This window comes from Capsicum annuum, chromosome 8 (assembly GCF_002878395.1).
Source record: "Capsicum annuum cultivar UCD-10X-F1 chromosome 8, UCD10Xv1.1, whole genome shotgun sequence".
NCBI classification, from domain to species: Eukaryota; Viridiplantae; Streptophyta; class Magnoliopsida; order Solanales; family Solanaceae; genus Capsicum; species Capsicum annuum.
Genome location: NC_061118.1, coordinates 169252683 through 169267819, shown reverse-complemented (window position 1 = coordinate 169267819; position 15137 = coordinate 169252683). Strand labels below are relative to the sequence as shown.

The following is a 15137-nucleotide window of genomic DNA, read 5'->3' as shown; positions in this document are numbered from 1 at the left end:
TGTAGACAATCCAATCACATTAGCAAGAACATTTTTAGCTAAACACAAACGAATTTGACTTGCCGCTTTCATGTCTAGCTCTTCCCATTCTTCATCACTAATTCTGAATTTTTCTGAGCCTTTACTGCTTTCAGATTTTTCTGAATCCTTATCACCTTTTCCACTAGTTGGTCTCTCTTTCAATACCTTATGTAATCCAGATTGGATTAACACATCCTTGACTTGCACTTGCCACAAGCCAAAATTAATTCTCCCATTAAATTTCTCAATCTCAAATTTTGTCCCTATCTTGTTTATCAGTACTAATAAATAGGCAATAGTAATGTAAAATACCTACTAAATTAGTTCCCAGGAAAGAGAAATGGATCACAAGGAATACACTTAAGTATCAAGTCTTTCCTTAGCCAGAACCACTTTAGATTGTACAGAGAGGTGGATCACAAGGGATACACTTAAGTACCAAGTTTTTCCTTAGTCAAAACCTCTTTAGATTGTACTTATTCCCATTATTACCAAATATACGAGTACCCAAAGTAACTCCACCAGAATAGCAAACTTCACCGAAATCAGACTCCACTTGCTACTCCAGGACGATACTTCTGTTTGAGAACAATGACAAAGCTGCAACCACAGAGCATACTAAAATTCCACAGAACATACTAAAATTTCAAAAGAATTATTTCACACTAAAGGCTCTAATACCACTTGAGAAAAATAAACTATTTTTTCCGCCTCTTCCGAACCGCTTTCAAGCAGAAAATAATAAAGAAATTAAAGAAAATAACAACACAAAAATTTACATGAAAAACTTCCCAATTGAAGAAAAACAATAGGCCTTCCAAAAAAATATTCACTAAAATTATTACACCATACAATGCACAACATTTTTTTCATACATGCTCACTTCCTAAAATACTATTCTCAAAGAGAAAGAGATTTTCAAAAAAATTATCTTTAAACCTCTTTAATAGTAAATAAGGAAGAAAATATTTTTGTGTGTATTAATATTAAAAGGAGTTGGAGGTTTATTTATAACTCTCAACCCCCTCCCAACCAAAATAAATTTCCCTTGTGGGAGTTTTTCTTCTTCAAAACAACTTCAACAGCTTGCCGGTTAAGTCACTGCTGCGATTCAAATGTGCGTGCAAATACTGGAATTCCATTACTATTGATCCTCGTTTTATTAGCCTTCATCACAAACTTTCCCAAGCAAGATTCATTTTCAAAAACCCAGAAGGAGGAAGACGTCCAGAGTTCTTTGTCGTGACTTCAGCTGCAGGTTTACTGCTTGAACGAAGTTACTGTGATGGAAGAATCCACATAAGGAACCCTGAAATGCGCAAAATTCTCCATCTTCCTGATCCATCAGGAGAAAGCATCTTTTTTGCTTATTGATTTCACTGTCCTTTTCTCATCTGAGGACTACGAAACCCCGTTTTCATGTTGGTTTCTCCTCATATAGATGGTGATGAACTAGGCTATCAAGTTCTTGATCTTGGGAATTATGATGAAGCTAGATGTAGTTATTCGTGGCGAACAATCAAGGTAAATACTAACATGAGAATTACTGGTGAGATCCGTGACATTCAGTTTCTTATTAGTCGCGGAATTGGTTATTGTATTTGGGAAACAGGAGCTCCCGAGGATGCCGATATAAAAATTGATATTTTAGATGTCAAGAATGAGAGGTACATTGGACGCACTACTTGTCCTCATCGGGGTTTTTTCTCGTTCCTAAACAGCGCTGATTATATTCTTTGGGGCGATCAACAACAACTTGCATTCGCTCGAGTAGTAAAAGACGACCATGCGTTTCATATCTTGGTGTTAGAAGATTATAAAAAGCAAAGATGGGCTGACAGAATATTTGTCATTAAGTTTTCGCCAAAATAACTAGTGATCTACTTCTACGTAGAGAGAATATACATTTGAAGTGGGCTAGTCAATTTGAGTTGGTTTTCACTGGCAACGAGGACACATAGTATGCAGTTACGACGCTGGTCCTGGGTGGAAACGAGGACACTTATTATACACTTACGATGTTAATAATGGGGAGGTTACAACTAAACTTTACCGCCCAGCACCCGGGACTACCAATGTCAAAACTTCCTTGTTCACTTTCAAAGCTAGCTTAGCCGCATTTGTTTATAATTCTCATTGTTTCAAGGCACGAGGCACGGAAGATTAATTTCTTTGTTTTGGATATGGATAATCTCTTCGATATGATATGTTTATTCTGAAAAGTGGTTGATAAATGTCTTCAATAAGTAGTTTTTTCTCAACTCTATGCTCGTAGGAAGTTTTTATCATAATAGAGTGCAATGTAAGTTTGTTCATGAGTTCAAAAGTTGAGCCATTACAAGGTTGTTCATCATGAGTTTTTGGGTGGTCAATTCTATGCTCGTGGAGGGCAGTTTATTTCTATAGAAATTGAACTTCAAAGTCTACGACAAAAGTGATACAAGTGAGCCACTAACCAAAAGTATAGCATCAAAAGCAAGCAAAGTTTTCTATGCATCTGCTAAAACGTTATTTGCACGAGTGTGACCGTGCAAATTGATCGTGTGATCTTTACCATTTTCTTTATAGCTTTATGTATCTATTTTATAAGAATCTCCATTTTCACACATCAGAAGTCTACAAATAACTTAACTCTTTACCAGTTCATTTTCTTCTGTTCAAGAGGTTTGAAGAGTTTTAATCAATTTCCGGTAGTCATTACAAGCACTCGTGCTGACATCAATTTTTCTCAAGAGATCAATATAATAAGAGGGTAATCATGATTCAAGGAGGAGCAAATCCACATATCAACCTGTCATTAGATACGCCAAAAAAGGTATTTTGAAGGGACTAAATGCATAAATCTAGTTATAACATCAAAACTTCAATACAGCTTCCACCCATTGGATATTTGATCTCCACATTTGTATCAACAAGAACATCTATGACCAGTACCAGCGAGAACTGTCCCACTGTGCAAAGAAATGATGTCAACTTGATTGTGCAGCAGAAAAATTTCACCTCAACAATCAAGAGTGTCAGACACAACTGAATGGATCCGCAAGTCATATTGTACTACTAAAGTCCAAGCCGGCATATTGGATTTCTTTTGATGAGACCTAGATCCACCTGCAAAAAGAAAAAAGAACAAGGTTAAACATTGGCATCGTTGAGAGCTCATACACAGTTAATTAACGAAGTGCCAATTATACCTTGGGACCAAAAAGATCTCTGATGTTGTCGATTCCATAGAGAATCATGGTGGGCCTGGTGCACGAAGACGAGCAAAATAAGCTTCAGTGAAACATGTTAACATAATTTTATTACATGGAATGCCAATATAAACAGGGCAGAATAACAAAAAGTAGATTTTACACCACAGAAGCCAGGTATTTCAAATTGTAGATACATCCTTGTCAACAGATCAACCCACGTGCAAGCAGAAAACTTTCATCTAAACCAACAAAGAGACCATATCTACTCTCTGGTACCCTCCCTCATGATTTTACTCGACCACAATCGGCTACTCATGCCCCCATCAACTACCAACCCATGGTCCCTTCTCTCTCCCCCCCTCATCCCCGCTCTCTATCCTCTTTTCTATCTCTGTGACATTACCAAGTCCTGCAAATAACTGCAGCACCAAACTGAAGCCAGAAGACTAGCAATCTCTGAAGACTAGCAAGAATAGTGTCAAGAATTGCAATAATCAGTTATGAAACTATTGCAACCATTGCATTAGAGAGATCCTTCGTCGTACAGCCTTTCAACTTTTCAGCAGTTAACAATCGAGTACCATTAAAACCAAACTGATACCTTTTCTCTTGGAACCTACTACACCACAAATCTCTCCAACTTGCTACTTACAAACATTTTCAAACCTTAAATATTGAATTATCACATGTTTGCACAAGATGATTCACAAATACACATTAAACTTATCACTCTTTCTTGCTACACACAATGCTTTCAGATATTATGGTTAAAGAAAACAATGCACCCAAGTGTGGCTTTACTATGGTTAATTGGTTGTTAGTTCTCCTTACAGGTTAATAATTAATAAGAAGTTCAAACATGAAACAAACAACTCCCAGTTCTATCAATACCACCCAGCATCAAAAGTACAGGAAAGTTAATTTTAATTTATAAATAAGAACATGTTGCTGCTAACAGTTACTATACCTCTCAAGGGAAAGGCCCCAGGCAATAACCCGAACATCTTCTGGCAGACCCATAGGGAGCAGCATTTCAGGCCTAAACATACCAGAATTTCCAACTTCCACCCATTTCTTAAAGCCTTCATGGTAGCTGATAAAACAAAAGGATATGAAATTAATGCCGAGCTGAACAATTGCTCATTCAAGTGAATTATACTACTACTACCTGAAAATTTCCATGCTGGGCTCAGTATAAGGATTATAAGCAGGTTTGAAGCGAAGCTTGGACATACCTGTAATTAGAAAAAGAAAATCTCACCAATAATTAGCCCTCTCAAAAGTAAAAGCTCATGTAAAAAAATTGAGTTGGACATGGTATCACTGCGAGCTTTATCTTTTCTATGAAACCAACACTTGAGCAGACATTGTTGTACCAAAAATTGAACATAAACAAGAATACAGCATGGTGTTAGTTGGTCACCTAGACGAGAAAAGAAGTCATGAAGAACACCAATCAGATCACCAAGAGTAAGTCCGCGATCACATATTAAGCCTATAAGAAGAAGCCATGACAATATGTTCATCAAACTGTTAATAGGAATAAAATGCAAATAAAGAACAAGATATACTTTAACAACTACCTGACACAAGAGTTTAGCACATACGTTTGAATATCAGAAGATAGCTTGACATGACCTATTATTATATAGTATTTACACAAAAGCGAAAATATATTTCAGAAGTATGCAGACAAAATACCACTCAGGCTTCTGCTAATGGCTGCATTAAATTCAACTTGGTAATACATCCATATGCTTTCAGGACAATATCATGCCAAGAAAGGTTTGCAGGCTACCAGTGAAGTAAAGGGGAAAGGAGAGAGGGATGGATACCAAATAAATCCACCTTCTGCATTTCACATGACCACTATTACAAAATTATAGAGGTATTCAACACTGCAGCAGTCAGTAAGTCATATATGATTAACATCCGAACATACAACAACAACAACAACAACAACAAACCCAGTGTATTCCCACATAGTGAGGTCTGGGGAGGGTAAGATGTACGTAGTCCATACCACTACTCCCGGGGAAATTAACATCCGAACATGAGATCTAAAAAATAAAAAAAGGTGAAACGACTTGCTATTTGGAACGATGATCTTTTAGCTGGTAAAAATAACTCCAGACTTCCAGTAGCTGCCTAACCATACACAGAAGCTACCCCCAACCCCAAAGGAAATTCTCTTCTTGGGAATGTCAAATACAAAAAGTAACACAAATCACAACTATGAAAAAAAAAAGGTGCAGCCCTAATTTCTGTTCTGTCCATGTAGTACCTACCACCTATGAGCTATGAAGCAAATACAATCTAAAGCCACATATTGGTTTGTAGTCATCTACAGTACAAAATAAGTAGTATCAAAAAGTCTATTGAGTTATAGGACATCGTGTAACATTTGGTTTACGACATAAAACTCTGGATTGCTAATTTAAGATATGCACAACTAACGCAACATTCGGTTTTCAGTATAAAACTATGGATATTCCTACATTATTATTCACGTAACGAGCCTCGTATTATAATCCTTGTATAATTAGTATGTGAACCAAACTGATCCTAAATTGTACTATGTCAAGAGGTATGACTCTTTGATAATGTGCTGTCACAGTAAGTGATAGAAATACTTTTCTCTACTTTCCCAACCTAAGACAGAAACCAAGCCAAAGTTCATAAAGTATCTAAAGCAAGGGTCATTGTAATTCTACGATGAGGAATTCAACCAGTAGTGGGGACTTGGACTTGGGACAATATATCAGTTTGGCAGCCACTTCAAGGACCAGTGTCTATCTGAGCTAAGGGTTGGTACCATAGAAGAAGAGACGAAAAAAATATATAAAGGAACAGGAAAACATGAATGACAAAAAAAGATTTAGAACTATATAATAACCTTCTATCTGATGAAATTCAGCCAGATGTGTCCGATCCACTGCTTCATTTCTGAAAACACGATCAATAGAATAGTATTTCTTGGGAGCGAAGGGCTTCTGCAATTATGTGCAGCACATGTTTAAAATTCACAAAGGATACACACACACATATATATATATATGAAAGTATGATTCTGGATAAGCTGAGCCATTTAGACCTGAGCTAATGCATACAGCATTCTTGACGAAACAGCAGTAGTGTGTGTCCGCAAAAGATTCTTGTTCGCTTCCTCTCTTTTCCAATCATACCCATATCTAAGCAAGAAGCGCCATTAAATACTGAGTATAGAAATGACAAAACCTTGACAAGTGTGAGTAATGTTGAATTAAGATTGGCAATATTATACCATACCCTCTAGATTGGTAACCACCAGACTCATGAATTTCTTTTACCCGCTCAACATAATCTTCTGGCAGCATCCTTGTAGTGGAAGGCACTACAATATCAAACAATAATTCATTAGAAGAGACTCAGATGAAGCAGCTAAAATGTAAAGTCAAACTAACCTTTCAAAAAGAATGTATCATGTGAATCACGGGCAGGGTGCTGCTGGGGCTGGAAAAGTGCGTCGAAGTTCCAAAAACTGCAAATTATGACCAGACACATTGACATATAGTTCTTTGACAAGGATTAAGAAAAAAACTAATCCTCACAGTTTTTACTAAGAGAACAACATGACAGTGCACAAATCAACACTAGCTATACACAAAAGAAGACTCGCAAAATTAACTTTATGGTTTATCATCAATTTCAGCGTGAAAGCTCATGCGTGTTCAACAGCTATATTTAACCATCTATCCTCAGTAAATTTGATTCTCTACCATCAGAAGCTCATCAATGTTCAACATGAAATAACAGTATTTAGCAAATTGCTTTACAGCAGATACTGTTATGTACTAGGAAGTTGAAACTTTAACAAGTAAAATGCAAACAGCCAAAACATGTATCTCTAATGTAGGATAAAGTAGGATTTGATTCAAAGTTTACATATCGACCTCTTGACTAAGAGCCATGCAAAGAGAAGGTCCGCTCCAACTATTTGGATAAAAGTAAACGACAAGGAGATGAGCCATTTTCCTAGTTAAGCTAATTTCATATAGCCTAACAACTTTTTTCTTTGGGAATCCAGGATGTTTCATCAATTATGAAGAGCTCACTTGTATTTAAATAGTAATTTACCTGCTTTCGACATAATTATTTGTTGGCATCTCCTCAAACCTGCACAATTCAAATGAAATTTGGCACTTACAGTCCAATAGAGAGAATTTCCAAATATATAATGGAAAATATATCTATACACACACACACATTCATCTACACGTATATGCATGCATTATATATAGACATTTTTGAGAAGGAATACAGCTTCCATATATGGACATGAGAAAAGGTCACTTAGTCGTACCCCATATTAAGAAAAATCGTTTGTACCTGCCGCCTAACCTGCAACGGGATGGTAAGATTTTATCAATGAGTGAGGGAAGGGGATTTGGCCTCAGTTAATAACAGAATAAAACTAATTTGAGGCCACAGGAACAATCAATAATGAAAAAAGGAACAAAACATGCCTTGAGCAATGGATGAAGATGGCCACCTTCAACTGGCAGACCTTTAGCACTGAAGTTGTACTCTTTAAATTCCAATTCCTTCCAGTCACCCCTTCAAAGGAACAAGCAACATATGTTAATCAGAAAATAAACTAAATGCTTTGTCCATCATGAAATTAGTGAAGCCCTACTTAGATTAATTATTCAAACACATGACTCTGTATAAAATAAATATTAAATACTCCGAAACCATCTGCGAAAACTACATTTTGCAACTTTTCCCATTTACCCGGCCATTGAATTTGGTGTGTTTTTGAAACGTAAAAATAGCAATGCCGACCACTTTTTTGACTAGTAACTGAAAAATAGACAGCATTTGAAGCTTAGTAAAAGCTACTCTTTCTTTGTGTGAGCATATTGTCTTGGAGTTCGAAACTCCTACATGTGAAACTCCGGGATAGTCGAAAATCTCAAGCATAAGTGCTAGAGATCGAAGCTGAAGAATAAACTAAAAAAAGACACTTTCCTAGAGATCCACATGTAGTTTTCAAACTCAAGGGCAATGTCTTGAGTAAATCATGTAACATTTACCAACTCTTAAATTTATAGTTCAAACTCGAGGACATTGTTTTGAAGTTTGAACTTTTGAATTGTTTTGAAGTTTGAACTTTTGATTCACACTCTTCCCTCCCACACCTCACTTGTGGGATATCACTGGGTATGTTGTTGTTGTTGAAGTTGAGGGTATTTTTATCCATTTGTTTTTTGATAACCGATTTTGCATGAAACGAACTGCTAAATGTTGATTATTTTTTAAACCATGGCTTATTTTCCAATAACAGTAGTAAAAGTGCTCACTTGTCAATTTTACTTCTTAATAACAGTGGTATCCAAAAGCTTGTGCGCACAGTGGCTATTCCATCGGATCCCTGTTACCACCAACCACCATAAGTACCAGGTAATCCTGCCTACCAAGACTTAGGCAGATGAGAAAAAATACCTAGTATTTTCTTTTTGCCTCCGCTCAGATTACCCATCCTATGATGCCTTTTATAGGTTTTTTTCTTCAAGGCATATAAACTGCAAAAGCTCCTTTCAACAGTCTATTATTGGATTAATTTATTGATCAACAACTAACAAAGTGTGGTTTCATGATTTAAAAATAAAATTAGAACTAAACGAACTTTTATTTGCTCAAGTGGACTCTTACACTATTTAAGTAAACTACAAAATGTGACATTAATATTGGTATTTATACAGGTCATGGTACAATTTGCCTACACATAGACCTATATACATACAAACATTAAAATGGTAACAAGACCAAATGGGTAATGGGTATATTACAAAGTGGAAGCCACATAGTCCGCTAGGGTTGCCCTCAGCTCAACACCAATCACCCACCCTGTTGAGTGGCCTATCTAATTATTGAAGTAATTGTAGTATTCCACCCTGTTGAGTGGCCTATAGAAGTAATCATAGTACGTAGTCCAATGCAAATTCAGCAAGTAACATTCAGGGATTGAAATTTATTACTAGGAAAAGAAATCGCACAAACTTTGTCAAAATTACAAACTGAAAAATATGCTCAAACTGCCTTGATACAAAACCCCTATTCAGGCATATCCAAAAGCCTTTGGTTAGACTCTGTCACATTCCAAAATACTAGTTTTTCCAATAATTTAATCGGAGCTGAGCGCATAACTGAATGACCTAGCTATCTTTTTGTGAGGAAAATCCTCTTCTATTGGCACTTGTTCAGAAAGAAACAAGAAATGGAAATATATTTCAGTCCAAGTTCAACGACACAGTTTTTTTTTAACTCGAGCAGCAACTAAAAATCATACATCATCAAGGAAAACAACTCCTCAGTTAATTTATAAACATTTTCTAGACGTAAATTCCAAATATTATTACTCTTTCCAAATGAATACAAAAGTTACCTCTGCAAATTTTCCCGAGTGAGATCAGTAGCTGCTCTTTTCCTTTTCGGTGCATATTCGGGACCTTTTCTTACGGAATTTCCTTTCCAAATCCTAAAAAGAACGACAATAAGAAATATATTTAAGAACCAGCATTTGACCATGTATTAGGGTAATTGTAAGATTGCACCTTGTAAGCGTCAAGTGTTGGAGAAAGGATATTGAATAATAGATAATTACTGCTGAATTATTAGTTTTCTTCGCTTTAGAGCATCAATATCCTCCTGGTTGACAACCTGCAAATCATTGTTTTGTTAGACAAATTGATTATTATAAAAGTCAGCTAGCGACCAAACCATAACTGATTTCCTGTGTGGGAGGAAAGCTATTAGTAAAGATGAAAGGGGAGTAAATAGTGAAGGATTGGGGAATAAGATGATCACTTGACTACAAAACTATGTACCTCGTCCTTTTGTATCCGCAACAGCAAATCTTTAACTTTGTCATCAGCATGTTCGACCTACAAGAAGTCAACAAATAGACTAAACGGTAGATCCCTGTAAAAAGTATTTAAAAAAGCACATGTAGATGTCACCTTCACTTGCTGCTTCTACATAACAATTACAGTTCTCAGAGACCTTATTCAACAGATACGGATAAGGAAATAAACAGTAAAACAAAAGAAAGCCCCGTGCTATAAACTGAAGTAGATGGCAAAAAATAAAGAGCAACAAAACATAGAAGAAGAAACAGAAAAACCCTGGTACCACCACAAGGGAAGTTGGGGGAACAGCTACAGTTTAATAATGTTGAATGTAGGCTCTATTGGCACTTTATTATCGCTAAAGAACTGGTACGAAGCAAGAAATAAAGACTTTTCAGACCTTCATAGGTATTTTGAGGCTTGAGGGAATTCTTGATTATTTGACTACCCTAGTCCCCTAAGCAAGAACCGCTGAGATCAAGAAATAGATAAACTTCTGTTCATCACTTGGCAAGGTAACATGATGAAACTAGTCCATTTAAATCACCTCTTTTTTCTAAACAAAAGAACTTATAGCGGAAGGGTCACGAAAAGACCGCATAGCGGAAGGGTCACTACTCATAGATTTTCAAATTGTTCGCCCTCGAAAATATCAGATCCACTTGGGTCATAATCTTCAGGAAGACTGTATAGATATATTTTTGCATATACAAGCTCAAGGAGATGGGATCTGAGAAGAATACACCCATTCCTTCTTTTCGACTAAACAACGCAAACAAGTTAGCTGTTTCACCCCTTTCATTGATGGGCATCCATGGATGTAAAAACTATTGGAATTGATTATGATGGTGTTAAAGGTGTCAAGAACTTAAAGTAGAGTGAGGTTGAAAACAAAAGTAAAGTTGCGATAGAGCAATACTACCACTACCTAGCAAAACAAATGGTGGGACGAGTTTGGTGATTGAGAGGCAGAGATAAGCTGCTCCAAATGAGAGACGACCAAGCAACAAAGGAACGCTCTAACGAGGGAATAATCTTTGGGTACAGAAGGTTATAAAATTTTGTTTTAGGCAATGGTTGAGAAGAAGGTAAAGGTTTTCATCATAAAAAAATGTGGTCATAACAAAAAATGATATATTAAAAGTATATAGGAGGATGAGCAAAAGTATGCTTTCGATAAAATAAAAAAAAAGAACCAAAATTACACTCTTATGTATTTGCCTACTGTACCTTCCTTGAAACCTGTGCCTTTGCCATCTGCACCCACTTGTTCTTTATAGCTTGCTGGCAACCAATTTTATAAACTGCAGGACCCAATTTTTTCTGCATCCAGATCAACGCTTAGCCAAAAGAGAATTCATTAAACAATGAAAATGGTACATACCAAACACCTACTAGATCTTTTTTTCAAGAAAACCTATTAGTTTAATGAAGTCCTTTTTAACCTATTACGACTTTCCTTTACTAGATGAATCTTTATTTTTCGTCCATTATAATTTTGTTCTGTTTGATGCAAAAGCAATCTAATATGGCACATGAAAATCACTTAGTAAAAACACTAAAAACCAAGAATATGCTGCAACCTGCAACTCCTCCGGCGCAATTCCCTCCGTCGGTACTGCTGAGAAAAGCTGAAATTCTGGGGAACCTACGGCAGCATAAGTTTTCCCCTCTTCGGTAAGCACCCATCGCTCTTTCCTAATATCCTACACAATTCAATAAATTCAAAAAATTGTTTCACATCCATGAAAGCTATTTCACAATGATTTGTACAGATGTTTTAATACAAAAAAAAAAGGAAATTTTCAGTGAAATCAGTACCAAGATGGTACTTCATGGAGCAAAAAAGAGCTGAACACTACTTGTTTTTTTTTATAACCGTGGTGTCCAGACCAGCTTTCGCGCACCTCAACTAAATCCACGGGATACCTGCCGCCTCCCACCAATAACATATACCAAGTGACTCTGTCCATCAAGGCTAGGACAAATGGGAAGAATTCCCTAGTTTTGTCTCTGCTGGGATTTGAACCTGAACACTAATGTTTCTTCCACTATATCCTCAAGTCATCCATAAAATCCTGAGCACAATTCATATTTTCTACCTTATAGCCCATATGCTAAAAGAAAAAAATTATGTAGTGCCTATGTTTTACAAAGAAATATGATCTATCTTTCCCTTAAGAAAAATCTTTGTTCCTCTCCAACCAAGTAGTCTACATAATGCATAATGGGGTGTGATCTTCCAAATCATCTTCAATTTTCACAGGTTCTCCGACTATGCAGGAAAATCAGCAAGCTTCTTATCTCCTTTGGCATAACCCAGCATACAACAAAAAAGGCTTACAAATAGTAACCAAATTCGCAACACTTGATAGCAATCGGTCCTTCATGCCACATTATCAAAAGGTATACTGGAAAAGTTAGTCTTGGGGCCTCAGTTGATACCCAGATATCAACTCATTACGTGGCTATCACCTATCTGTACAAAATAGACTAGCAACAGTGGACAGATTGCAGAGATGGGATCCATGTTCCAACTGACTGTGTTCTTTGCAGTGCACCTACTGAAGAAACTCAGACACACTTGTTCTTTAATTGTCCTTGCTCAAATTATATCTGGAGTTCATTGCTCAACTGGGTGGGAGAAAGTCGAAAGGCGACACATACAGAGCTGGGAGGATGAGAAGAGATGGATCTCAAGAAGGGACAACCGGACAAGAACTGGCGTTTCAGGTTTCTTTTGGCAGCTATTACCTATCATATATGAGCTGAACGGAATGCTGTGAGATTGCAGATTCAGACTTGAGGAGATAGTCCTGCAGCTTCACAAAAGAAGCCAGAGGCAAAGTAAATGGTCCCTGGTCCTGAACAGATTGAATTTTCCTCCTACCTAGACATAGACTAGCAGTAACATTTGTTTAGCAAGAAATAGAGATCCAACTGTGAACTAGTTCTAGAGTCCAATGAACTAGTAGCTTTGTAATTCTTTTATACTCTGTTGAATTAAAAAATTTCCTCCGACCAAGAAAAGAAAAAACCTCACATTTGAAGTTTACATGAGTCAAACAAGCATCCCTAGCTGCAACCTAACCAAAACAAGCAACTCTAGGAGATGCATAAGTCTTCCAAATCATAATTCAGAGCCATTTATAGGGAAATATTTTGGTTTGGAGCTTAATACTCTTCACCCTCATAACCACCACATTGTATATAGATCACCACATTTGACCACCTAACTAAATACAACTTTCTCCAGTCAGAATTTCCTTTCCAAAATGAAATTACATCTGAGCTTATTGAATCTTTCCTCAAAAGAATAAAGGATGTGAATAAAGGACATTAGGTAAGTAAACACACTATCTAATACACCAAGGCGAATCTACGGAGAAATACTGCATCTTCCAGGGAGATAATATTCATTCTATTTTAAAAAAAAAAATCGATAAATAAACAATAAGATAACACTTCCTCAACTTTCCCGCGGTATATAACAAATTAGCTATCTAATAACGTTAAAACATTATGCTTCTTCTTTTTTCGATTCAAATTAGACTATACAAAATAAAATTGAGTACTCAAATGAATCGGAACGAAAAATAAAACGGAAAATTCAACTAGGAGGAAGAGGAACAAAGTACCTGAGCTTCGACAAATCTAAAGCCATTGAGGCGGCGAATGACATTTAGGATCTCGTCATGGCTAAAACCAAATTCTTCAGCAAAATTTGCAGAATTTGAAATCTCATCGTTGTCTTTGAGGTATACTAGTATCGCGTCTTCTGCTTCATCCGCCATTTTCTCTTTGGGGTTTTAGGGAAGCCAAACTCGGGGCGGCTCCTTTTTGGAATTGATAGTATTCACTGTATTACCGAGTAGCTTGCTTATCACTTTATGCCGAACTATTTATTTAATGGCAAAATGATGTTATTCACGCTGTATATGTCGATTTTGTAAATTTGACATATTTATTTATATATTTATTATTTGAATCCATTAAAAAAATATTTTAAATATTTTTTTGTGAGTGTAATACTCTTTCCACGTCAATTGCCACAACTATCACGCCTAACACGTCATTTAAAAAAAGTAAAAAAAAAAAAAACTACATTAAATTAAAAACTTCTTAAATTAAATAATAAAAACTGATTTCATTGGTAAATTATTTTAATTATTCTAATATAATTTTTTTTCCTTAAAACAAAAAATTTAAGCTGATCCCTTCTATGGCAGCTCTTTTCTCTGATTTTCTTGATTTCCCACTTTACTTCTTCAACTACATTCACTAAAAATCAAATCTTGACCACCCCAACCCACCACCATGACCGCCATTTTCCATATCCGACCAGTTTAAAAACTTGTTGGGTGCTTTCAAGAAATGGAATTCTCAAACGGGTTGTCCTCAATTCAGACAAAAACATAAAGAATTAAATTATTCTTATGGTTCTTTGCAGAATATTGATGATGGTGAATTCAAGTGTAATGAAATTAGAGATAGATTATGTGAGTGTATTTGTTAAAGGGTGGACTTGGATTCCTGATAATTGGTATTCTTGTTGATATGGTTTTAACTGTGTTTTCTTTTTTTTGAGGTGGTGGTGGTTTGAGCATGAACGGAATGCCATAGATTATGCCCAAGACTAGTGGTTTATTGAAATTTCACCGGAGATTTGCTTAGGACCAGGAAAAAAACAAAATATATTTTCTGCAGTGGTGAGAGTGAGGGCTTTAATGGCGTTGGAGCTTTGAAACTGCAGTGGTGGGTGGGTGGGGTTGGGCAAGGGTACTGGGGAACTAAGGGGTAACGGGGGAGAGGGTGATGGGAACTGAGGGGTAATGGGGGAGAGGGGCTGTAACACCCCGTACTTAATTACGTGCATTAGCCATTGTTATATGTGTTGGAGTATATGTATTGATCCTAAGTTAGGTATATATGAGTTTAAGTATGAGTATTGATTATTTTATGATGGTTTCAAGTGTATAGTTTGATTATATGTGTATAGGAATCGACTTTATTTATATCGGAATTTTCCCGT

General features: G+C 36.3%; 1 protein-coding gene across 1 annotated transcript; it reads right to left on the bottom strand.

The window, feature by feature from the left end:
* Nucleotides 1–2734: 2734 nt before the first annotated feature.
* On the bottom strand, nucleotides 2735–14801 carry LOC107840404 (phenylalanine--tRNA ligase alpha subunit, cytoplasmic). The gene is made up of 18 exons (XM_016684262.2): nucleotides 13744–14801; nucleotides 11689–11811; nucleotides 11336–11428; nucleotides 10085–10141; nucleotides 9862–9917; nucleotides 9643–9735; nucleotides 7721–7811; nucleotides 7558–7595; nucleotides 7332–7370; nucleotides 6659–6735; nucleotides 6504–6588; nucleotides 6310–6406; nucleotides 6112–6208; nucleotides 4639–4710; nucleotides 4384–4450; nucleotides 4183–4308; nucleotides 3213–3267; nucleotides 2735–3129 (listed from the first exon to the last, which is right to left on the bottom strand). Exons 1-18 carry the CDS (start codon nucleotides 13897–13899, stop codon nucleotides 3079–3081), a joined length of 1473 nt encoding a protein of 490 aa, XP_016539748.1. The 5' UTR covers nucleotides 13900–14801; the 3' UTR covers nucleotides 2735–3078.
* Between the last annotated feature and the right edge of the window lie 336 nt (nucleotides 14802–15137).